This window comes from Pleurodeles waltl, chromosome 8, assembly GCF_031143425.1.
Source record: "Pleurodeles waltl isolate 20211129_DDA chromosome 8, aPleWal1.hap1.20221129, whole genome shotgun sequence".
Lineage (NCBI taxonomy): Eukaryota > Metazoa > Chordata > Amphibia > Caudata > Salamandridae > Pleurodeles > Pleurodeles waltl.
This window is the reverse complement of record NC_090447.1, coordinates 608,086,386-608,113,697: the sequence shown is the minus strand read 5'-3', so window position 1 is coordinate 608,113,697 and position 27,312 is coordinate 608,086,386. Positions and strand designations below refer to the sequence as shown.

At 42.9% G+C, this 27,312-nt stretch overlaps 1 protein-coding gene across 1 annotated transcript in view; it reads right to left on the bottom strand.

The window, feature by feature from the left end:
* The window catches only part of MAP3K15 (mitogen-activated protein kinase kinase kinase 15), a 1,103,876-nt gene that overhangs the window by 10,548 nt on the left and 1,066,016 nt on the right, over positions 1 to 27,312 (bottom strand). The window contains exon 26 of the mRNA XM_069204696.1: positions 11,087 to 11,199. Coding sequence (XP_069060797.1) covers positions 11,087 to 11,199 — 113 coding nt within the window. The remainder of the gene's footprint in view (positions 1 to 11,086; positions 11,200 to 27,312) is intronic.

Below are 27,312 nucleotides of genomic sequence, written 5' to 3'. Positions count from 1 at the left end.
GATGGCATCTTGATGGAGGACTGCTGCTGACTTCACTCTGGTTATAGAGGACAGCTCTGACATAGAATCAGAGACTGAGACAGCAGATACTGAGACAGCATCTGAGGGATAGGACAATGGCGCAGACTCTGGGAGTGATTTTTCAGTTGGAGGAGTCCCATTGGATTACTCCTTCCAGTAAATTGTGAGGGAGGTGATGAGGGCAGTCCTGTTGTCCCTTCGCAAGCACAGTCTGTGCAACAGGGCAATAGTGGGTTAGCCCAACCCAGAGAGCAGGTGAATACGGGGGCAAGCACAGAGAGGGTGCTCTCTTGGGAGCTCCCCAATTTAGTTCAGCCCCGAATTCCACAGCCCACATTGTATTGTGGAGACATCAAAATTATCTATCACAAAACAAACTGGTCTTGTAAGGCAGGCACCTGTGTTTTTGGTCCTGGGTTCGGCGGCTATATAGGGAAACATACTAAACCCAAACATTTCTGGAAACTAGACATCCGGGGGAGTCCACAGAGGTGTGACTTGTGTGGATTCCCCAACGTTTTCTTACCCAGAATACCCTGCAAAGCTGAAATGTTGAATAAAAACTCTATTTTTCTTGCATTTCTGTCACACAAACTACAGGAATATGCTGCGATCCACAAAATTCCTACCACCTAGTGAATCCTCACCTGTCCTGATAAAAACACTACCCCACTTGAGTGCCTATACCTAGTGCCTGCGTAAGGAATGGATCACCCCAGGGTCAACAGTTGCCTCATGTAAGTACCAACATTGACCGTTGTGTGATCTATTCCTGTCGCGGGCACTAGGCCTACCCACACAAGTGAGGTACCATTTTTATCGGGAGACTTTGGGGAATTCTGGGTGGAAGGACATTTGTGGCTCCTCTCAGATTCCAGAACTTTCTGTCACCGAAATGTGAGGAAAAAGTGTTTTTTTGGCCACGTTTTGAGGTTTGCAAAGGATTCTGGGTAACAGAACCTGATCAGAGCCCCACAAGTCACCCCATCTTGGATTTCCCTAGGTGTCTAGTTTTCAAAACTGTGCAGGTTTGCTAGGTTTCCCTAGGTGCCTGCTGAGCTAGAGGCCAAAATCCACAGCTAGGCACTTTGAAAAAAACAGCTCTGTTTTCTTTGTCAAAATGTGATGTGTCCATGTTGTGTTTTGGGGCATTTCCTGTCGCGGGCACTAGGCCTGCCCCTAAAAGTGAGGTATCATTTTTATCGGGAGACTTGGGGGAACGCTGGGTGGAAGGAAATTTGTGGCTCCTCTCAGATTCCAGAACTTTCTGTCACCGAAATGTGAGGAAAAAGTGTTTTTTTAGCCAAATTTTGAGGTTTGCAAAGGATTCTGGGTAACAGAACCTGATCAGAGCCCCACAAGTCAGCCCATCCTGGATTCCCCTACGTGTCTAGTTTAAAAAAATGTGCAGTTTTTGTTGGTTTCTCTAGGTGCCGGCTGAGTTAGAGGCCAAAATCTACAGCTAGGCACTTTGCAAAAAACACGTCAGATTTCAATGTAAAAATGTGATGTGTCCATGTTGCCTTTCCTGTCGTGTGCATTAGGCCTACCCACGAAAGTGAGGTACCATTTTTATCGGGAGACTTGGGGGAACACAGAATACTACAACAAGTGTTATTGCCCCTTGTCTTTCTCTACATTTTTTCCTTCCAAATGTAAGACAGTGTGTAAAAAAGACGTCTATTTGAGAAATGGCCTGTAATTCACATGCTAGTATGGGCACCCCGGAATTCAGAGATGGGCAAATAACCACTGCTGCTCAATACCTTATCTTATGCCCATTTTGGAAATACAAAGGTTTTCTTGATACCTATTTTTCACTCTTTATATTTCAGCAAATGAATTGCTGTATACCCGGTATAGAATGAAAACCCATTGCAAGGGGCAGCTCATTTATTGGCTCTGGGTACCTAGGGATCTTGATGAACCTACAAGCCATAAATATCCCTGCAACCAGAAGAGTCCAGCACATGTAACGGTAGATTGCTTTAAAAAATCTGACATTGCTGGAAAAAGTTACAGAGTAAAACGCTGAGAAAAATGGCAGTTTTTTTCAGCTCAATTTCAATATCTTTTTTCAGCTGTTATTTTCTGTAGGAAAAACTTGTAGGATCTACACAAATGACCCCTTGCTGAATTCAGAATGTTGTCTACTTTTCGGAAATGCTTAGCTGTCCGGGATCCAGTATTGGTTTCACACCCATTCCTGTCACTAACTGGAAGGAGGCTGAAAGCCCCAAAAGTAGTAAAAATGGGGTATGTCCCAGTAAAATGCCAAACTTGTGTTGCAAAATGTGGTTTTCTGATTTAAGTCTGCCTGTTCCTGAAAGCTGTGAAAATGGTGATTTTAGCACCACAAACCTTTTGTTGATGCCATTGTCAGGGAAAAAACCACAAGCTTTCTTCGATAGCCCTTTTTTCCCATTTTTAAAATAAAAAACAAAATTGTATGTGTATTTTGGCTAATTTCTTTGTCTCCTCCAGGGGAACCCAGAAACTCTGGGTACCTTTAGAATCCCTAGGATGTTGGAAAAAAAGGACGCAAATTTGGCGTGGACAGCTTATGTGGACAAAAAGTTATGAAGGCCTAAGCGCGAACTACCCCAAATAGCCAATAAAGGACTCAGCACTGGGGGGGACAAGGCCCAGCAGCTAAGAGGTTAAGGAAGGTTTACTAATATTTCGCTCTCGGTTGAAGTTAGCTCCAGGCCAAATTTGAGACCCTGTACGAAGGAGTATACTCGACCAGTAATAGGAAAAGAATACATTGAATTATTATTCGTGATTTTTCAGAAGATTGGATTCTGTGCAGAATTCACACGCTAGTAAATCAGATGCCCAGGATGGTGCCTAAACAGGATTGGCTCTAGTAACAGCAAACTGTGGCGTCCACTAAAATCAACGAATGATGCCATTTTCTCTACATATGGGGAACACATGAAAAAGAATGCATACAAGACATTTTCTTCACGTCAAGATAAGTACTAGGTGCTTTGGGTCTGGTGACCAAGGTTTTTGAAATAGAGGTATAGGTAAAAGTGTGGAATTCAGTTACTGATCCCACTGACCTGTCAAAGTGGATTAAACACGTGTTATGTCTTTTAGGGAACACAAGCTCTGCCATATCGCAAGATTTACAAAAAGCTTTGCAGTTTAAACTAAATCTGAAATTGACAGAATTAGATTTTGAGGCAAGGCCTTTGGCATCAGGGGCCAGATGTAGCAAAGGGTTTGCGCCTCGCAAACGGCGAAAAACGCCGTTTGCGAGGCGCAAAAGCCTCTCTGCTATGCAGAAATGCATTTTGCGAGTCGGATCCGACTCGCAAAATGCATTTCCGACTCGCAAATAGGAAGGGGTGTTCCCTTCCTATTTGCGACTCGCAATGCTATGCAATTTCATTTGCGCCCGCGAAAGCGGTCGCAAATGAAATCGCTGTTACCATCCACTTGAAGTGGATGGTAACCCATTCGCAAACGGGAAGGGGTCCCCATGGGACCCCTTCCCCTTTGTGAATGATCACAAAAACTATTTTTCAGAGCAGGTAGTGGTCCTATGGACCACTGCCTGCTCTGAAAAATACCGAAACAAAAGGTTTCGGTTTTTTTTCTAAGTGCAGCTCGTTTTCCTTTAAGGAAAACGGGCTGCAGATAGAAAAAAAAAAACTGCTTTATTAAAAAGCAGTCACGGACATGGTGGTCTGCTGTCTCCAGCAGGCCACCATCCCCGTGAGTGCCCATACTCGCAATGGGGTCGCAAACTGCGACCCACCTCATAAATATTTATGAGGTGGGTCTTTGCGACCCCATTGCGAGTTGCAGAAGGTGTCTGAGACACCTTTCTGCATAGCAAATTGCGACTTGCAATCTGCGAGTCGCACAGACTCGCAAATTGCAAGTCGCAATTTGCTTTTTTCCTACATCTGGCCCCTGGTCTTTTATCTGGAGGCATCTTTTTCAAGGGAGATTTTAAGTATATTAATGCTTTAAATCTATCAGTCAGTGCTTAATTTCTGATTTGTGTTTTCGGGTGTGGAGTACCGGCACTTATTTTTTAGGGCTGGAACTTATTTTTCTGCCTCAAGCATTTACTGGGAGCAAAATACACATATGGGAAAGTTAGAGGAAGAGAAAAACGAAAAAAAGTCACAAAGGGAGGAAGCAGAAAGCTGCAAGAGTGAGCTGAAGGGACATGGAGTGGCTTTAAATGGATTAAAGAGGCCCAAGATGGCGTCAGGATTACGCAGCCTCAATATTCTGTGTTTGAATATTTAATTGCAGCAGCCGCATGTTTAAGAGGAGGGCTTTGGGAACTGGCACGTATTTATTTACAAATTAAGCACTACTATCAGTGGAGCACAAAAGCCGCTAGGGAACGTTTTCAGCCCATGTGTTTTCAACAAGCGTAGCAGCAGAAGAGTCCATTCTGCCCTTCACTACTAACTTGAGAAAACATCCCTAATTCCAATACTTAATTAAATTTTAGTTATCAATCATAGAGACTGTCTTTCTTTCCACAGAGACACAGAGGTTTACGACATCATTATTCTAGATGCAAAACTAGAGCTCACATCATCAATGGTAAGTGAACAGTTGATTTCACCTGAAAAGGTTGATTCCAAATTCATTTCATTTTTCTCACACTAACAACATTTTTATACATCGAGAAATACAGAATATTCTTGAAATTTGAGATATAAAATATGCTCCCCTAGAACACCAGGGCTTCTTAAGTAATCTCTTCTTAATAAAAAATGGAAAAAAACAAGTTAAGATATGTTAGAAGTCTTTGTTCAAATACTGTGTACTGTTTCGTAATTTCAAAATGGGGGTACTTCTTCATCTCAGATATTGCTTCTAGCCTGTGGACTGGCTATATCTAAAAGCGGCATACCTGTCAGCTCAAACTAGCCTCCAACACAGAAAATGTCTTCAGTTTCATTGGTAAATCTGATGTCTAGTTTAAGGCTCCTCACATTGGTCAGTCTTCAGCTCTATTGTGTTTACCCAGCTGTTAAAATCAGTGATGTCACATCTCAGGGCATATACGTGCCCTGATATGATGCCATTCTCATTATCGCTTAAGGCAAATCTTTCCTTCTTCCACAATGTAAAACCTCTATTTCCTAATTGGCAAATTTGGGCTTTGTGACAAACAAAACAAAATCAGCATTAACACTGTCTCATTCTTTAGAAAGTCTGTGATTCGTCACTAATTTCCTATCTTACACACCTTAATTCATGTATTCCAAGTTAAAGACAATGAAGAAAGATGTGATATAGCTCCTCACACTCTCCCACATATCTCTACATGATCTCACAAGTATTGTAGGGCTTATGTTTTTCGAAATTGAAACTGTTTTCCCACTCCACTTAAACTACAGGTCTTTTCAACAACTAAGCATCTGCCGTATCAGAGAAGGTCCCAGTTATTGGACAAGATTCCATTAGATGTGGAAATGAAAGAGGAAGTAAATTGGTGGTTGGACTAACCTCAGGCATGATATGAAAGAAGAATTTTCAATCCAACCCAAGATCTTCTATTAGAATCAGATGACCGTATATTTGGATGGATGCATGGTATAAGAAGATCTTACTTTACATAAACTGTTTAGAGTTTTTTGCAAGCTCTGGTCTGATACACTTCTTGACCAAATATGCCATCCTCTTGCAGATGGACAATTTAGTAGCAGTCAAATATAGAAATCATCAAGGGGCGCATGATCAAAAGACTGTAAAAACTTGCAAAATCATTGTGGGAAGTTATGTCTACATCAGAATCAGTGATGATGGAATATATTCCCAGTCACATGAACATTGTAGCAGATTGTCTTTTTCGTTATCTGACATATTACAGCAAGCGGAACCGCCACATTCCAGTCTTTCTCTGGCTTTAAGACATTGGGGCTCGTTTTCAATACTTCTGTTTGCTTCCGGACACAACAACTAACTCCCTATGTTTTTTTTAGCTAGAGAACAGATCCATTAGCCCCAGCAATCAATCCCTTTTTTCAACAATGTTTTCCCCAATACCTCATGGTTTCACATTGCTTTAAAAACAGAAGAAAAATTTGGTTTTCCTAGTGAAATTGACCCTGTGTTGACTGTCCCAAATATGGTTTCTGAGTCTTCTACAGATGTAAATGGATGTTCCAATTCTCTTACCCAATTTCATACATCTTTTTAAGAGTCCTTTAATCCAATTATATCCAATGACTCAGTTGTTTTACAGCTCGCATTTTGGAGAGGGACAGTCAGCTCCATCCCAAGGTTTCCAGAGGAATCTGCCAGACTCACCAAGCACTCCTAAGCACCTGCTACACCCAGGATTCATACTTCTGCATGTCAGCGTGGTTCCACTGGTGCCTCGACTCAGACTTTAAACCCATACATCAGATGTCTCTTTGATAGCAAACCCTCTGAGTCATTTACTGGCATTATGTAAGTCTTACAGAAAAGCCAACATATGCGGATCTACAATTTCACTAAAACACTGTTACACAGATCAAAAATCCTCTGGTGAACATCCTTTGAGATGCAAGTTACTTTGAGGGATTTGGATGTGTATAACTCTTTCAAATAAATATTTGTTTTTATGGGAATTAAATCTATTTAATTTGTTTCAAGCTTGGCAAGATAATTGTCTCACTTTTAAAAGCCTTATAAGAAAAGGTTACCATGTTATTGTGTCTATTTCCATTAAAAAGGGTCTCAGATGTCAGAGTGATGGATTTGCCAGCTGAATGATTTACTTATTCTAGAGTCTCTTTCTCTATTTCCAGGGTAACATAGACTTTTTGATCTTCTGTGGAGTATCCTTCCTATCATGTTCATCCAAATCTGTGTAATTCCATGTCTTAAAGCGTATGAACTCTGAACATCAACATCAGAACTTCTTTAGGCCAACTCTTGATTTATTTTAGAAAAACCATACTCCTCTGTGTCTTCGGCCACCTTAGCCAGGTGGTTTAGATGGGTAATAACCCAGGCTGGTATCTCATCTATTGGAGCCCATTTTCCCAGAGGAGCTATTGTTTCTAAAGCCTTTTTGCCCAACGCATGACTAGAAGGCATTCTGAAAGCATCTGATTGATCTTCAAACCCAACTTTTGAAATGTTATGTGATAAACCTACAGGTCTGTATAGGAGAAGCTTTGAACTTGCATAAGAGGAGCCTCTGATTTTAGACTTAAAATGCAGATTTTTCAAAATTTCAATGTGGAAAAGTTCTAATTCTATTAAAGACACAGTGGCACATATTATCCCTCCACTGTATTAGTCATTTCATAGATACTGTGGTGTTCTGTTTTGACTGCCCTTTTTCTATCCTACAATATTATTCTCCTGTATTTTCTAAGCCTCAATCTACTTAATGTATTTTCTGAGGACAGATACTATCAACTCATCTTCTGGCTGACTTGTGTCCTTTCTTGATTTTCTACACATTTATGCACAAAATGCAGACTAAAAATGTTACTGCAGGAAAGAAGACAGACAGTTAAGGAACTATTTATATGGACTTAATAAGACCCTGTGTAGTATTACCGGCTAGTCCTTTCCCAAAGTCTGTTGTGTACTGTAGAAGTTTCTTTACATTTCCTGTGTTATCTCATTCTTATATTTCATCTGACTCCAGTGGGAGTAAAATGTAAGACAACAATGCATAATATTTTCATTTGAGTCTCTAATAAAATTAGAGCTTTCGTAAATGTTAACTTTGAAAATCTGCATTGTTATATGTAATCTGGAATTATTTTAAACAGAGAGAGAGAAAGAAAGAGAGAGTGTTTTTTGTGTAAGAGACGCAGGAAAACAATAGCTGCAGTCTATTCTCTTTTTATTTAATACATTATTAATTTCATTCCATTTAACACCAGTTAGTGAAGTGCTTTATTTGAAACATTTAGAAAGGCACACTTATGTGAAATGAGGAAAGTAAGGATCATCAATTTTCTTTAAATTGCTTTTAACTTTACCTAAAAATAAAGGTGTGACTCTAGGAAGCTCTTCTTTAAGAAAGGTTCCAATATTTAAAACAATTAAACTAACCACCAATCAGCCCACAATTTACTTGTTAATGGTTTGCAAGTTTATTTCAATTATCATAAATTGTGATAACTTAAAGTATCAATATGCATACCCTCCACCAGGTGTTTTGCCCTCCCTAAAGCATCTCAGTGAAGCTTACTGATCCTCTACTTCAAATAGGATGTGCATCATTTAAAAGTCTAGGGGAGGAAGTCAAGGACGCACATGTGTCACAAATATACTTGCAGCTGGGAAGAGCAAGAGGATTGTGTGGTAGATGAACGCTGTAAGAATTTGGTTTATTGGTTAAGGGGGTGGAAGTCACACTAAGGCAACAACCGGAATCCTTGTGAAGTGGGGAAACACAAAAGTCACTAAATTAACCTGTGCGTAACTCTCTGGTAGCTTGGCACAAAAGCAATCATGCTTAACTTAGAAGCAATGTGCAAAGTATTTATGCAGCACCCAAACAGTAATAAACAATGCAGGAAGAATTCCAAACCAGTTTAGAGAAATAGAGTAAATTGTAAAATATAAATATACCAGAACAACAAAAATACAATCAGTAGAACTGGCGATATGGAATTTCATAGTTTTAGGAAGATACAGCACCTAAGCACAAAGCATCACTTACGGCCATCTTTTTGTGCTAGACTGGAGGAAAGCCACAAGTTCATGACAACCGCGAAGGAGCACAGGCCAGATCCAGGGATCAGGTTAGTCCAGCTAAATAAGTTATCTTCTCAAAGTCGAGTGCAAAGAGTTCAATTTGTGATGGAGGAAGCTGCAATGAGCAGGGAGAGCATTGTGGATAACTGTTACTGTAGCCCGAAGAACAGGCCTGGCATTGTAGATTGTCATCGCTATAGCACGATGGCCGGTCGGGCATCACAGATGGTTGTTGCTGGAGCTTGGTATTGGTGGTCACTGCAGGCTGTCGTTGCTGTAGAATGAAGTGCAGATCTCGAGTTGTCAGTCGTCACTGGTAGTCGCTGCAGCCTGAAAGGTCGGGTTCTCCGGAGCTGTGCATTGGTGGCCACCGCGGTCAGCAGAGTGCTTGAAGTTACAAAGAGTCCAGAACTACAGGATTTAACCTTTCTTCACAGTAGAAGCTCAACTGGTGCCAGCCAAGGGTCCAGGACCTGTGGAGGCACCTCTTGGGGATCAGGAACTCAATTCAGTAGAGGCCAGCAGGGCTCAGGTAGGTCCAGTTTCAGGGCCAGGCAGGTCCAGGGCAGTAGGTCAGCTGGGCGGTTCCAGGTAGGCCTCTGGAGCTTCTTATGCCCCTACAGCTGAGACAGGAGGTCAGCCATCTGACACTTGGAGTAACTCAAGTTAGTCTCAGATGAGTGGAGCAGGTCCACTCTTCCTTCTCAGAGAGTAAGGCAGTCCTCTGTTAGCAACAGGGCTGTCCTCAGTGGGGCAAGTCAGTCCTTCTTCTGTACTGCTCACAGGTCCACGAGTGTACCGAGGGGTGACTCTGGAGGTCCAATATTCATACCTGGTGCCAGCCATCCAAGTGGAGGGATTCACTTTACTATCCCTATATCTGGTTCTGGAAAGTTCTTCCCTTCCCCTGTCAAGACTCCAAGACATCTGGGGTGATAAAGGCAGGTTCCTTTTTGTGCGCTGGAGGCAAGCCCTTTGAAGTGTAAGTGGGGCAATGCACAGCTCTGCCACCAGCCACCTTGGTAGGGTGGCTCATCCTGTCCACTTCTAGCTCCTTGGTCCATTGTCTGGGAGCAATACACAAACCCCAACAATTGAGCCATTCACAGCCATGTGACTCAGGACACTGGCAGACAGCACAAATAGTTAGGCCAAGAAAATGCCAGATTTCTAAAAGTGCCATTTTCAGAATTGTGACTTACAATCTGACTTCGCTATTGAAGAGGGTTTTAAATTACACTTTGAGTGCAAACACCATATTTCTAATGCTCCCAATCCAAAGAAAGTTATCACTCATTAAATGGAATAAGGTAACCCTGTGTTAGTCAATGAGAAAGATAAGCCTTAGAACAGTGAAAAGCGACTTTAGGAGTTTTCAGTGCCAGGACATGTAATTCTTAAGTACACATATGCTACTTTTTAATACAATACATTCTGCCCCATGCACCTTTAGAGCCTACCTTAAGTTGACTTATTTGCATTAAAAAGGGAGGTTTAGGTCTGGCAAAAGGCTTGTTTTGCTAGATGGAAATTGCAGTTTAAAAGTGTACTATAGGCTGCAGTGGCAGGCCTGAGGCATGTTTCAAAAGGCTTCTTCAGTGGGCACAATGAGTGCTGCAGGCCCACTAGTAGTATTTAATCTACACACCCTGGGTACATTTTACAGTTTACTTGGGATTTATAGGTTAATTAAATGTGCAAATTAGGTTTAGACCATTTTTACCATGATTTCTGTAGAGAGCAAAAGCAGTTTAACACTAGTTAGCAGTGGTAAAGTGCACAGAGTACTAAGGCCATAAAAACAGATCCAACAAAACAGGAGGGGTGAAGGCAAAACGTTTGGAGATGTACCACATCAAGGATGTCGGGCCTAACCAGTGCCAATACCAAGATAAATTATATGCAAGAGGGTCACATTAACCTGCAAGGCTTGGTGATGATTTGAGCCCGCCCTCTACCAGAAATAGCGTTTGGGGACGTGTCCTAATGTTTCATTTACAGGCAGTGGCGTAGCGTGGGTTGTCAGCACCCGGGGCAAGGCAAGTAATTTGCGCCCCCTAACCCGTGGATTTTAGCACTCGCGAGTGCGAGCGCCCCCCCCCAGATGTTGCGCCCGGTGCGGCCGCCCCCCCCTGCACCCCCCACGCTACGCCACTGTTTACAGGTGCTCTCATGCCTACTCCTTGACCTATTATCAGAGTATTACTGCAAGTACACTTTTAAATAGAAGTCTACACACATAACTGTCTTACTTAGCAAATATATATACATTACACCAAAGTGTGGCAATTTTAAGTGATCTATGTTCTAAGTAAATCTCAGTATAGTTTTAGTAATTAGGTAGCATAGAACACTTTAAATACATAGGCACCTGGAGGTTTTAACTTCACTTGGAGAAGATGGAGGTCCTGATTCTTCTGCTCCATAGCTTGTCGTAGTAGGTTCTGATAGGCTCTCTCTTTCAGCACAAGGTCCTCCAAAAGTCTATGAGCAAAGAAGTAAGTGAAATGAAACGATGAATGTTAGGAAGATGCATTACACAGGAAAAATGAATTCATGTTGCTTCAGCCTAGACACGTTAGAGCTTTCACACACCACAGAATGAAAAGCATGGCTTGGCAGTGTTGCCCAATGTTTATCAGCAATGCAGAAAAAACACTGGTATCATTTATATTGATTTCCTAAAGAGGGCTATTTGGAATTCTGGGCGAAAAACCATTCAGATTGACATTGTTTGTTACTCTGCTCCAGGGCAGCAAGGCACCCACACCTTTAAGGCTATGCACGGCCAGGGTGTCACTGAGGGGACATCAAGTTGCTCATTTCTGGATATATTTCTGTAATCTTCAAATCCTAGCGCTCCCTGCACTACGACGATCATATATGAAGAAACACTGCCATGTTACATGTAATGCCAGATGCACCTGGTCTCTCGTTGTCCACCCCACAAAAATGCCACTACTCTTGCCTTCATCTGGACTACACTAATGCAGTGCTTAATTTGCAGACGAAAAAGCGTCACAAAGGGAGAAAGTAGAAAGCTGCAAGAGTGAGCTGAAGGGGCAGGGAGTGGCTTTATATGGATTGAAGAGGCCCGAGATGGCTTTAGGATTACGCTGCCTCAATATTCCGTGTTCACACATTTAATTGCAGCAGCTGCAAGTTTAAGAGGAGGGCTTTGGGCACCGGCACGTCTTTATTTACAAATTAAGCACTGCCCTAATGCCTATTGCTTTCTAATCCCTACAGCCAGGAGCAATACTAGCTTCATTAGCAGCAAGGCATCTGCACTTTCTCATGGCTGTTATCATAGACACCTCGCTTTCAAATTACAAATGTAATTTGTAAACTTGTCTTTGTAAGACTAGGACATCGCAGCAAGAGCATAAATTAGCAGTTCCTCTTCACACTCATGTACTGTGACATCACACACAAACACACGCTCAAACACATACACAGATAAACATACCACAACTGACAACATCACTCTGGCTGAGCTCTTTCCCAACACAAACCGCTATAGTGATACACAGAAAAAGGAAGGCACTACATATGTTCATTTTTGTAAGACCCAAGACACTACACACCTCCCTCTAAGCATTCACACACAAACACACCTGCCAAGGAACAGTCAGACCAAACAAGCTACAACAACCCAAGAAACTAAAGACCTTCCAACACAATGCACATCAAAACCTCGAGGTAACAGACATTACACACAAAAAGATATCTAATACCATTCATATTAATATAAACCCACAAAACGTGAAGACGGGAAAAGCACACCCATACATAGCTTTGTAACACACAAATAATTTTTTCAGCATTCTTTATTAAAATACAAGCATTACCAATGAGGAGGTGAGGCACACACCTCACATAATCACTGAAAAGGCGGTTGCACCCCTGCACCAAACGGAAAATGCTACCCTGCACCTCAAGTTCCACGGATCCACCTCACCGCCAAGACGTGGAACACCCTTCCTATCCACCTGTGACAGACACAGGACCTGCTTATCTTCAGGAGACACCTCAAGACCTGGCTGTTCGAGCAGTAACGGCACCCCCCCCCCCGCCAGCGCCTTGAAACCCTCATGGGTGAGTAGTGTGCTTTACAAATGCTATAATTGATTGATTGATTGAAGGTTATCCAGTCTCCTATGACATTTACCACACTCAGGGTAACAAAAGTTGCTTGACTCTTCACCCAACATCATGGTGCAGGAAACAAAACTTACCCGGCACAGCAAAAGTGCCCTGAGATTTTCAGATGCTTTCCAACCTCAGAGAAACATAAGTTGTCTGACCCTTGAACAGAAAGGCTGCTAACCAAATCAATCAGCTGAAAATATACAAAAACAGAGACCTCTGAGAGCAGCTCACACCATGCTCGCCAAATGGCACCCAACCAGAAATTCTGCATCCAAACACCCTAGGAAATAAGTAGGTAGGCATCGGTCACACCTGGACGACTTCATGATCCACAAAAAACACCTATGATAAAGGTCAGAAGCTCCAGTACAGCAAAACATCCAACTCAAACTCCAATGTGCTGACACATCCTGCACCACAACTTCACACTGCAAACACATCCCAATAACAAAAGAATGTAGAACGAAACAACAAAATTCATGGGATTTGCCTTGTCACCCTAACTCTTTATTCACATGTTCCTTGATGCTCAGCCATTTAACATTGAATAAGGTTGAAATAGAGTTTTAGTGATCCTGTTCCGTGGTACCAACCCTGGATCCCAATACTCATGGGCCCACAGCTGCAACAACCACCAAGCACTGCATGGGATCCCTACTGGTCAGTGCGCCAAGTCCCTGGTCTGCAAAAAGGCTAGAGAATAAAGTTGGACTCACCAAGCCAACTTGACTCTCTTGGCAGACAGACAAGCAGTTACGTCCTACTTCAAGGAAAGGGAGGATGAGTGTACATACAGGGCAACACAATTATCTCTATTGCTATAAAGATATCAGTGCTGAGACAGAGCGATGGGTGCATTTTTTAGTAATAACTCAAGAACATGCAGGCACATTTTCAGTATAAGTATCATGCACATGAGAAAAGTACACAACACAATACATGATGAACAATGATTTCCTGCATCCTCATGAAGATCTCTATTTAACCCGAGATATGGGTGTAAAACCAGACACAAAAGTTTTTTTAAATTTCGCACAAGCCTCAAAATGAATTCCGGACCATTTAAAAAACTGCAGGATCAAACAAAGAATAACATTAAAAGTGCCACAATGAGGAAGTATGCTCATCAGGCAGAGCCACCACTCAGCTCTTCTGCACTTGTCCTTAGGCAGTCCTCCTCCGGTCTCTGCTAAGGGATATAGAAGGCTGTGATGCATATCTGGAATTCTTAGCCTCATTGTCAGCTTCCACACAGGCAAGTTCACCAGCCCAGCAAAACTTCAGCAGTGGCCTTTATGCTTATTCCTATCGAGGAGGCAGTTGGGCAATTACCCTCCACCAACTGGGGTCAAAACAATAAGCCTGAAGCACAACTTTCCCCCTCAGAAATCCGTCTGGGAAGGTTATCTCTTACTGCAATGCAGTGGTCTTTGCATGGTTGTAGATAATCAGGTACATTTTCTAAGGGTACTTTAATGGAAAACCATGTGTATTCCGGCCAGACATTTCTGTGTGGAAAACAAAGAATAACAGATGATGAAAGAGGGGGTGGGGTTGATCTCCCTCTGCAGCATTATTCTTCCTTTTTGCAACAATCTTTCTTACAAAAGTAAATGTCTGTAAATAGGTATGAGTAGCCCTAATGATACGTGTCATTACAAAGATTGAATGATTGTGATCAGTCATTTAAATATGTATAATGTCCACAAGCATATCAAACACACACAAAATAATAAACACGGGGTAGCCATCTGCCCCAAGCCTCCAGCTTTAATTTACAGAGACACATCAACTGCGTGAAGTTACTGCACCTTAAAACTCTAACTATGCTGCTGTAGTGAATCCTAGTTCGTTTTAATTGGATAACAGGAGTTTCCTCTGGCTTGTAGACTCATGCCCCCATCACCTAGTGACTTTTAACCTACTTAGCTTGCTCTGTCTTAGCCTATTTTATTATTTATTTCTTCTAAGATGGCTGCCTTGTTTATAGTTAGGCCACTTGTTATGGGTAACATTATCAGTGTCACTGCGTCAAGGCATCAAGATCAAGCACCAAAGACAAACAAACAGTAGGTGTTCACACTTAGGGATTTTCCCTCTCTATACTTTCGAGGAATTGTTGATATTAATTGCCGTCCCAAGCATGTCTGTTATCTATTGTTTAGGAACACACCTATGTCAGGGGACCTTGTAGATCTGTATAAATACATCACACTTTAGACAGATAATCAGAGGGATTCCGACCAGAGGGCATCGCCACCATCGCTGATATCGATGCTGCAGTCGTCTTGACGCTGACCCAGTCTTCGTGTCCCTGCGGAGTCTGAGATAGAGACCTCATTCCAAGGTAACGAGGGTTGGGGGCTCCTCTCATGGACATGGCATTGGCAGATTAGGTTTAACAAACCTCTCCTTTAGGTAGGAGGTTAGGCCTTTTCACATTAGGGTATTAGGGCATATTACATCTCATATATCTTTTCTATGTATTGCAAGATGGTGGGGGTCTTTGTAATAATGACTCTCGTCTTCACAATACTGTTTCTTGCTTTATTCATTATCCTAATCATTGCAGCCCATGCAACTTATCGCAAATTGCAGTTATGTTAAATAAAAACTATTGTAACTATACTGCATCTGTGTCATTGCCTGTGTTTGTATGAGACATAATATATCTGTGAGAAAAGGGTAATCTCCGTTTAACCACGACACTCCCTGAGATATCTTATTTTCGAGTCCATGCGTAAACGGCTGCCATAAATCACCTTTTACTATTGTGTTTCTGGTGAGGTGCTGCTAGTGAGCCGGTAAAGTTGGGACAACAGTTGCGACTTGTTGTAGGAAAGACGCAGTCGCCTACAAACAAAAGTACTGTTATCCTTAAACCAGCAGTCTTGCTCAGAGCAAGAGTCTAAACTATGACATGGCGCCACAAACAATGGTATTTAGGCACTAATTTACGGATACCCTGACTATCACTGTCTCACAGACAACAGGTACCCTAAGTACCATTATACGGAGACGTCCGTGGTCTTTGGGAGAATCCTCCTCAGCTGAAAAGGTATCACCTGATTAAGCTGTAGGTTGTTCGAGCTCGAACTAATAAAAGGAAATTACTTTCCCTAGCTGGTGTTCCATTTCTCTAAACAAATATGGCTGATGCCATAGACATTCCTGAAAATGCTAGACATGCACTGACACAACATTTATTAGCGCATGGCCTTACAGAGGAGGGCGGGGATGTTACTATGATAATAGAAGCTACTGAAGCATACCAAACAGAAACATTTTACGGTTGGGTCACTTTTCCTGAGGTTAACGAAAGAACGCACACATTTCACACATATGAAGTTGCGAACGTACCTTTACGGTACCAAGCATACCAGTATCATGAAATATCGCTCACATACCAAGAGCATCAGAACTGGTTTGAAGGTGCCCTACCACATGTACTACAAAGAGTGAGGTTAGGCCCCTTAAGTAATGATGGACCTACGTGGCCTATGTTTGCCACATACACACCTCACCCAGGCTAACAAAATATGCCGATAGCAGATTTACGAGTTTTATATAATGAATTAGTGGCATTGTATAGACGATTAGTACAGTTCGTAATGCGAACATTGAACACAGCACCAGCGCGTCCAGCACCGCCAGCAGCTGGTGGTTATCAATTGGCTACTGGGATTAATCCACAAACAGTGCATACTAATATGGGTAAAGTGCCCACGGAGCGGAAAAAATACCGTTCTGGATTGCCCAGAAAACGAATCAGCTGGAAGCTGTATTTCCCCATACGGGACCACAGGAAAAACATATATTGCTCACTATGTGCTTGCCTTTTGGGATGGTTCCCTCGGTGGATGACTGTGCCACATGGGGTACAGTCTTCGCTGCCATATATACTACCACACATGGGACCCCGACACTTGCCAATTTACCGGAAGTGTTAAAACAAATACAAAATGAGCAGGGGGCTGCACCAGCCCTGAATTTTGGGATGAAATTAATGAGTAACTTTGACGCCATATCCTCAATTATACTAAGTAATATTAAAGGGGAAGCGGTAGCACTGGCAATTCGCCAGCGTCTCCGGGAAACTCCAAACCAGGAACAAGAGAGACAGCTACCAAAAGTAATTTCCGATACCTATACTAGTATAGGACGGGATAGTTTGGGAGCCAAACCTTAAAAAATGGAGTTACAAGGTACCGCCCATAAGGAGGGTACGAAGCAGGCACAAGAGGGCTCTAAGAAGCGCTGGGACAAACAAAAAGATTTCAAAGAAAGAAGAAATAATAGAGCTGATTCTCCACACCCGGAGAACTCCGAAAGGAGATATAGGGGGTTATTACAACTTTGGAGGAGGTATTAATCCGTCCCAAATGTGACGGATATACCACCAGCCGTATTACGAGTTCCATAGGATATAATGGACTCGTAATAAGGCTGGTGGTATATCCGTCACTTTACCAGCACTTTTGGGACGGATTAACACCTCCTCCAAAATTGTAATAATCCCCATAATCTCAGAAATAGGGAGAACATTAAAAGTCCAGACAGATATACTGATTCACATCCCTCTCGTTCCTTTCAGGACGCACCGGATAGACGTAGCGAGAGAGGGGGGCCGTCAAGATCGACGTCCAGAATACGTGAAAGAAAAGAAAGACACACAACAGTCTACCATTAAAAAAAAATAAAAGACTCCTCAGCAAAAGCCACAGTTTAAAAAGAAGAAGGTGGCAGCACTGACAGTTAAAAATGCCAGTAATATTGAGAATGCTGTCGAGGAACAAGAGGTGGGCAGTGACTCTGTTAGACAGCGCGGCGGAGGTCACGATATGTCACCAGAGTCTGAAAGATCATCTGGATGCGACAGCAACTAGCGATTACATCGCGGTTGAAACAGCGGATGGCCGCGTTCTTCCCCCCGATAGGGTTTATGACTTAAAAATTCAGATAGAGGGAGACGTGGAGCGCACTATTGGTGTGATATTTTGGGATGAACTTACTAGTGATATCCTATTGGCCGAAAGAGACTGGCCACCTGAACACGTCCGCAAGCTCCCGCATGGGGAAGATGTAATTTTGCCTTCTTTCTCCAATCTTGTTCTGGAAGCAGCAAAAGGAGCCTATGCTGCTGAATGGGCTTTAGCGCAGGCACCTGAACTATACCGCAATCATGTAGGTTGGGACAAGGAGTCTCCTTGTCATATTATTCCCGTTAGGTCTACACCCCAACCGCAGCCACACTACCCTGTTAAACATGAAGTTCCAGTGAAGGAGATCCTATCACAACTTGAGTACCAGGGAGTAATTGAGCCCTGTACATCTACAATTAATAATCCGTTATTCCCCGTTGCAAAGCCAGATCATTAATACAGAATAGTAGTTGATTATAGACACTTAAATTGTCAAATCCGCACGTATGCTATACAAAATTCACACAGCACAGCACTGATAAACAATATAGTGCGTAAAAAATATAAAACAACATTAGACATATCTAATGGGTTCTTCTGCCAGAATTTATCTCATGAAAGTCGGGAACTAAGTGCATTTTTATATGTCTCTCAGAAACGCTTTTGCCGTTTACCTCAAGGCTATAAAAATAGCACAGGCCTGTTTTCAGCCCGTGTAACCTCAATATTACATGATATTGATTCCGAAGCATTGTCCTATGTGGATGACATATATCTCACAGACGACGTCCTCGGCATTCATCTTGCGAGGGTCGATCGGATCATTTTGGGATTTGCAGACCTCGGTTACAAATTCAATTTTAAGAAAAGCAAGATAGCCTTTCTTAGTGTGTTATTCCTGGGATATGAGCTATCAAGCGAAGGGAAGAGCCTGGCCCCGCACTTTCTAGAGAAATGTGCTCAACTACAGCCTCTGAACACACTTAAGAAATTGCAGTCATTACTGGGTTTCTTCAATTTTGGCAGAACATACATTCCAGATTATGCTGAACGCATCAAGCCACTGTATGACCTAGTTCAGCCCAAATTTTCTAGCAGACACTGGACAATTGAACACACACACATCCTTAGGGACATGCAACAGGACATGCTAGAAGCTAAACACTTACACACACGTGACAATAAAAAGAATTCGTCATCAGAATAATTGCTGGTGCCATAGGATTTACTTATGTCACCTTTAATGAGGATGACGCGATACCGATAGCATATAAATCACATTTATATTCAAATGCTGAACAACGTTTTGCACCTACAGAAAAGATTCTGACTGTAGTTCAGATGGCCATCATAAAAGAGAGGCCACTTGCCCAGGGGAAACGTATTATTGTTGTCTCCCCGGTGCCGGCCTTAGAGGCTGTCACTAAAGCGAGCGTTCCTAACGCTAAGGCATTATATCCATGTTGGATTCAATGGGCAACGTCTTTGACCGCCACTGATGTTGATTATATATTCGATCCAAGACTTGAAACACAAGAATTTCTCCAGTATGAACAAGAGTACCCCGCTCCTCTAAATATCTTGCCACTAGACAGCTACCATACTATAATATACATTGACGGTTCAGCACAACCGGCTGTAGGTACTAAACATCAATACTCTGCAGCTTGCGCAGCCGTGAGCGGAGTGATGCAAGATGGAGTTTTCCCCCATCACAATACCTATATGCAGACCTTAGGGGACTGCACTGCACAGTTGGCTGAGCTTAGAGCTCTTATTCTAGCGCTCGAACATACTTAGACAGAAAGCCAGACTTTGATAGTCTGTGACTCGTATTACTGCATCCAGTCATGCAATGAATATCTCAATCATTGGAAACTGAACGGGTTTAGAGATTCTAAAGGGAACACCATTAAGCACAAAACATTGTGGGGGAGGGTGGCTGATTTTAAGGATAAGCTACCGGGTGTCCATATAGTCCATACATTAGGACACCAGTGTGTAGGAGTACACGTTGCCGGTAATACATTGGCTGATGAAGCGGCCAAAGCATCAGTAGCTACGGCTTCTGTGGCTGCAGTGACTCGTTCTCGGACGAGATTGGATAATGAAATATTGATAGCCGTTAAAGCTTTGGCTGCAAGCAAGCCCGTTCCGAAAGGATACCCTACAAACTATACTTACAATATCAGTGCACAGAATGTTGCTTATACAACTATTCCTGGGGTTGGAGATCGAGTGATCCCCAATGAAAACGAGAGACTAGATCTGATTACAGCAGCGCATGAGGGTGTCGCTTCTGCACATGCTGGTATACAGGCCACAATAACAATTCTACAGCAACGCTACTGGTGGCCTGGTCTATGCAGACGCACAAAGCAGTATGTCCTTTGCTGTGACATTTGCCAGCAGATTAAGGGCTCTAATATCAAACGCCCACTGCAGACATCCCTCTTAGTGTCCGACAAGCCACTTCAGTGTGTGTACCTAGACCACTGTGGTCCCTTACAGCCTGATGGTGCATACAAATACATTTTAGTGGCTGTGGATTCCTGTTCTAGATTCCTGTGGGTATGGCCACAGCGGTCGGCTGACGCCCGGACTGTTATAAAAGATTTGCTGATCTTTATCGGTACATATGCGGTTGCAGCATTCCATTCGGACCAGGGCCCTGCATTTGCCTCTAAGGCATTCAGGGACACCATGGGGATGATGGGTGTTGAACTCCATTACTCCTCACCCTACCATCCCGAGGGAAATTTGGTCGTGGAGAGGCGGAATCGTGATCTAAAGCAGTCCTTAACAGCTCGAGTATGAGGTTCAGGCCGCAGTTGGTTACACCACCTATATGGGGTCCAGAGAGCACTGAATAATCTGCCAAGACGGTCCTTGGGGGGACGTTCTCCATATGAGGTTCTCTTTGGGATACCTATGTATGTCCCAGATCTTGATGCCCCTGGTATGGTGGCAGCAGAAACACCATTTGACATAAAAGAACGTCTCACTGTTTTACAGGAGCTTCAACAATTTCGTGATGATAAATCATCTGCAAGTGCTGCTACCTTAGGAATAAGGGAATTGGTGAAAACTTCAACTGGCTGGATTCCTAAAGTTGGGGATCTGGTTTGTGAGAAGATCGCTGTGAAGAAGGAGTTCGGTCCATCATACAGAGCACCTGTACCAGTCTTGGGAAAACAAGGCACCAGGACTGTCATCTTACCACCGCTGTCTGGTTCTAAGACGAACAGATTCTTCTCCATTGATGACATCAAATTACACCATGTGGCCGATCCTTCACAGTAGACCAGGAGGTCCCTTGGGTGGTTCCCGATCCCCTCTCACTACCCAACAGGACATCCATCTACATAGTAGGATGAACATCACTACTACAGACTATGATGCAACAATGTCCTTGGAACTACTTGTGGTTCTGTTTGACATTTATTGCATTATTTTTATGGATTGTTTTTGTGACTGTTTTCTTTCTGCTCATAAATGGTCACTATATTCCTGATCGCTCCTCAGTGGAGCCTGTTGATGAAGTTTTAACACCACATCATTCTTCACATAGGTCCGAAGGGATTTGTCCCCTGTAAATATTACGGCAATACTGATTACTGATGGGATTGTGTGGGACAAAGTTCCATTCGATATATACGGGCCCACAGAAATTATTCAAATACCATACGTGTTCAAAATTTCAATGACTGATGTAATTACACCTGATGTTGTCTCTGATGATTGGGATGTCAAAACAGTTGATTCCATGCTAACTGAAATGAAGGACTATTCCGCTTTTGAAAGTGATGATGTATATGATTATACAATGAATTATGGGGGGAAATGTTCTGCTATAACAATTGGGGACATCACTACCTACACTGTGCCACTAGATACAGGCCTCTCTTGAACTACACACAGTGGGAACACTGTTCTACACCACTGGTGGGGAGTCCAAAGTATTATAGCGATAAATTTACATACTTTTCTGGGCATGATACAAGAAAAGCAGAGTCGTATTATTTTAAAATACCTCCGGCACAAACTAGGAAAATTTTGCTAACCGATACAAAACTGATTTATTCAGATCCCTTTGTTTCCCAGCTCTCGATTGAGGGTTACGAATACTGGAAGAGCACTATTGACTTGAAAAACGTATGGGGAACGCAAGATTGGCAAATACAGGATAGGGAGGCTTTGTTTCGAGTATGCCTGATTCCTGTGCAAATGATTTTCTTAAATGACACTATTGAGCAGACATCCTGTCTGGGGTTAGCAAAAATTAAAGATCTGAACACGCCCAGTATCCCTACTCCAGCAAGGTTTAAAGATTGGCAACACTTCCTTAATATCACAGAGGAAAGGCTAGATGCAATGGTTAAGGCTGGTACCTATAATTCTTCACTTTCCAGTTCCGGCGGGTGGTTGGTATGGCACACAGACACTAATGAGTGTCAAAGGCGTTTTTTGAACTCTTCAGGTTTTTTTTCAATTAACAGGCCAGACCCTTGCTTTATATCGGATCAACATACAGGTATAGTTACAACATACAGTGTGGGTAAGCTGTGCCAGCAATGGGTGCAAACGAACACGTTAGCCGCAGTTAAGAAACACTTGAACCCTCTTTCTGAAAATTTAGACTTGCAGGATGTTCTGCTGGGTCCAAGAAAACAGCGCTCGAAAAGGTTTTTATATGCTATGTACAATGAAATTTGGAAACTTTCCTAAATTGAGGCTGCTGCGCGTTTAAGGCAACTAGATAAGGAAAATTTGGAAAAAAAGTAGCTGTTGTCGACAATGGCATGAATACACTGTCCAACAGGATTTATTCACTATCAAATATAGAATCGTCTGCTATTGATATCACTCAGACAGACTTGTCCCGGTTATATCAAGGGCAAACACAGCTACGTTCCATCATGCAGCTTGTTTGGACATTACAGACACTGAAAAGTGGCCACATTCCATGGAAGTATATTATTGGGAGTGAATTCTTCACTGCTTTTAATTTTTGCAAGGAACAAGAGACAATGGCTAAAAGGGAGGTTAGTTTCACCCTTCTTCAAGTAGAGAAATTAGATAAGTTGCCCTTCACGGTAGCTGAGAGTCCTTCAACTATCTGGCTCTTACACAGCATTATTAATTTACCGATTTCGACCTTTCGTTTCTCGAGCTGCCTGAAACATCTTGCAGTGGGACGATATGAGCAACTAGGAGATAGCTTTATTAAGGAAGAGTGGGAGTTGCCCTTTGACTATAGATGTCTGAACGGCGAAAGGGAGGTCTTTCTTAGCGGAAGCGAATGTGAGACTGCTGTTCGTCATTCTATGATATGCAAACAGGTGTCTCTTCACGGTCTTTGCAATGCGGGGGTCGCAAATTTGGCCTGTTTTCTGAAGGGTACTCCCGTCCCATTGATTCGTCTGGTGTTTCATGTACTTTCCAATGGAAGTTATGTTGTACTGAACGATCAAAGTTGTTGCGGCATGCGACCCAGAATTGCCTACGCAATCTCGGTCTCGAAGGTCGTGTTGTGGACATGTTTTGTTTCCCCCCACACAAGAGATTAAAGTATCTGACATGTGGCCCCACATAGATACTATTAATGTGAACTATGACAAGCCGAGTAGGCTAAAGGCGCTATTGTTTCAAAAACAGGTTGCCTTGACATCCGCAAAGGAGACGTATGCTCTCCAGATTGCGAGATCATCAGCCGAGATACAATCCCTTTTAAATACCGATTTCCCCAAACACTTTGGAGAACTGGTATTCAGAATATTCAATGCTTCAAGCACCACTGGGATTGTCAATTTTTTTAAGACTGTCGGGTCTTGTTTCGTGTCCATCTTCCAGACTGTCTTCGGAGTCATCCAATCAGCCATCCATTCTCTCTTTTCAAGTGTGTTTGGTGGCTTTCCGATTATTTTGGCTTTAATTGGCACACTACTACTGCTATTTCTTCTGATTTGCAGTGGTTGTTTCTTTCCAGCAACACAGAGCAATGGAGCCGCTCCCACCAACTCCACTGTGCTGTGAGCGCATGGTTCGGATCTTCAGTGCACCTTTGCTGGTGGAACTGGAGCGTGACTGGTCGTTGTCATTTCGGCCCCTTCTCTGGTGCGTACAACCAGTCTTCTGCTGCATATGGTGTCTCTTTGAACATCTGCCTATGGTCTGTCTTGCTGTTGCACCGACATCTCCTGTGACCACGAACTGCTGATGTCCCCGATGAGGGTTCATACACGGTCATGCCCCTTGAGACTGAGGTTGCTCCGCGAGGCCACCTATGAGCCTTCCGTTTTGAGATCTACCATGGATGAGGACACTGCTATTGATATCACTCAGACAGACTTGTCCCGGTTATATCAAGGGCAAACACAGCTACGTTCCATCATGCAGCTTGTTTGGACATTACAGACACTGAAAAGTGGCCACATTCCATGGAAGTATATTATTGGGAGTGAATTCTTCACTGCTTTTAATTTTTGCAAGGAACAAGAGACAATGGCTAAAAGGGAGGTTAGTTTCACCCTTCTTCAAGTAGAAAAATTATATAAGTTGCCCTTCACGGTAGCAGAGAGTCCTTCAACTATCTGGCTCTTACACAGCATTATTAATTTACCGATTTCGACCTTTCGTTTCTCGAGCTGCCTGAAACATCTTGCAGTGGGACGATATGAGCAACTAGGAGATAGCTTTATTAAGGAAGAGTGGGAGTTGCCCTTTGACTATAGATGTCTGAACGGCGAAAGGGAGGTCTTTCTTAGCGGAAGCGAATGTGAGACTGCTGTTCGTCATTCTATGATATGCAAACAGGTGTCTCTTCACGGTCTTTGCAATGCGGGGGTCGCAAATTTGGCCTGTTTTCTGAAGGGTACTCCCGTCCCATTGATTCGTCTGGTGTTTCATGTACTTTCCAATGGAAGTTATGTTGTACTGAACGATCAAAGTTGTTGCGGCATGCGACCCAGAATTGCCTACGCAATCTCGGTCTCGAAGGTCGTGTTGTGGACATGTTTTGTTTCCCCCCACACAAGAGATTAAAGTATCTGACATGTGGCCCCACATAGATACTATTAATGTGAACTATGACAAGCCGAGTAGGCTAAAGGCGCTATTGTTTCAAAAACAGGTTGCCTTGACATCCGCAAAGGAGACGTATGCTCTCCAGATTGCGAGATCATCAGCCGAGATACAATCCCTTTTAAATACCGATTTCCCCAAACACTTTGGAGAACTGGTATTCAGAATATTCAATGCTTCAAGCACCACTGGGATTGTCAATTTTTTTAAGACTGTCGGGTCTTGTTTCGTGTCCATCTTCCAGACTGTCTTCGGAGTCATCCAATCAGCCATCCATTCTCTCTTTTCAAGTGTGTTTGGTGGCTTTCCGATTATTTTGGCTTTAATTGGCAGACTACTACTGCTATTTCTTCTGATTTGCAGTGGTTGTTTCTTTCCAGCAACACAGAGCAATGGAGCCGCTCCCACCAACTCCACTGTGCTGTGAGCGCATGGTTCGGATCTTCAGTGCACCTTTGCTGGTGGAACTGGAGCGTGACTGGTCGTTGTCATTTCGGCCCCTTCTCTGGTGCGTACAACCAGTCTTCTGCTGCATATGGTGTCTCTTTGAACATCTGCCTATGGTCTGTCTTGCTGTTGCACCGACATCTCCTGTGACCACGAACTGCTGATGTCCCCGATGAGGGTTCATACACGGTCATGCCCCTTGAGACTGAGGTTGCTCCGCGAGGCCACCTATGAGCCTTCCGTTTTGAGATCTACCATGGATGAGGACACTGCAATGGATAACGATACACCAGGAAATATGGCTCACTTCTGCTCTGTGGATCCGTTTGTCCACCCAGTACTAGACTTAACATCGGATGATGTTGACTCATTTTTGAGGTCCTTGGTTGGTGACTTCGATGACATTCTTCAAGATCATGCATATAACAAATAATTTGATGAATTTAATTGCCATTTCTGATTCCAAATTATGCATTTAAATTGAAGTTGTTGCACGCTGTGCTTGTCATAGTTGACATTAACATCTATGTATGTATTTTAGAAGATTTGTTTTAACATATATATATTTTTTTAACACATGCTACAGCTTTTTTAGCTTGTTTTTTGCTTTTAGCTTTTAGTTCAGAAGCAAGTTTTAGCATTTGGGTTCCTGTTCCTTCGTCATACCTGTTACAGCAATGGGGAGGGTGTAGTGAATCCTAGTTCGTTTTAATGGGATAACAGGAGTTAGCTTAGCCTCTGGCTTGTAGACTCGTGCCCCCGTCACCTAGTGACTTTTAACCTACTTAGCTTGCTCTGTCTTAGCCCATTTTATTATTTATTTCTTCTAAGATGGCTGCCTTGTTTATAGTTAGGCCACTTGTTATGGGTAACATTATCAGTGTCACCGCGCCAAGGCGTCAAGATCAAGCACCAAAGACAAACAAACAGTAGGTGTTCACACTTAGGGATTTTCCCTCTCTATACTTTCGAGGGATTGTTGATATTAATTGCCGTCCCAAGCATGTCTGTTATCTATTGTTTAGGGACACACCTACGTCAGGGGACCTTGTAGATCTGTATAAATACATCACACTTTAGACAGATAATCAGAGGGATTCCGACCAGAGGGCATCGCCACCATCGCTGATATCGATGCTGCAGTCGTCTTGACCCTGACCCAGTCTTCGTGTCCCTGCAGAGTCTGAGATAGAGACCTCATTCCAAGGTAACGAGGGTTGGGGGCTCCTCTCATGGACATGGCATTGGCAGTTTAGGAATAACAAACCCAGCTCTCCTTTAGGTAGGGGGTTAGGCCTTTTCACATGTTTATGTATGAGAGGCTTGAGCTGCTGGAGCATCACTTTTTTGACATTCCAGTGGCACAAGCCTCTCAATCATACGTATGAGGTGACACAAAGCCACCCTACGTGGCTTTGAATGGCCTCATAGATATGGAGTAAGGCAATGTATTTCATAAATACGGTCCATTCCTGCCCTTTTGTATTGGTGTAGGGCAGTGTAACAAGAAGACCTGTGGCACTGTCCTACACCAAATCCTCATAAATGAGGACCTTTGTTTTTAGCTACTCCTTTGGCCACGCACCCACACTCACTGACCTTTGGTTTGCTAAACACTGTTTAATATTAATATTATTTTCTCACCATAAAAATGATTTGCTGTGGGAAATGGGGACATTTATTATTGACTATGATGAGGAGTACCAGGTTCTAGAATTTTTTGTCAGGAGGGGGTCCTTAGACCTAAAAATCTTTGAGAGGGGGTCCCGGCATCAAAAAGTTTGAAGACCTCGTCATTAGGGTATTAGGGCATATTACATCTCATATATCTTTTCTATGTATTGCAAGATGGTGGGGGTCTTGGTAATAATGACTCTCGTCTTCACAGTACTGTTTCTTGCTTTATTCATTATCCTAATCATTGCAGCCCATGCAACTTATCGCAAATTGCAGTTATGTTAAATAAAAACTATTGTAACTTTACTGCATCTGT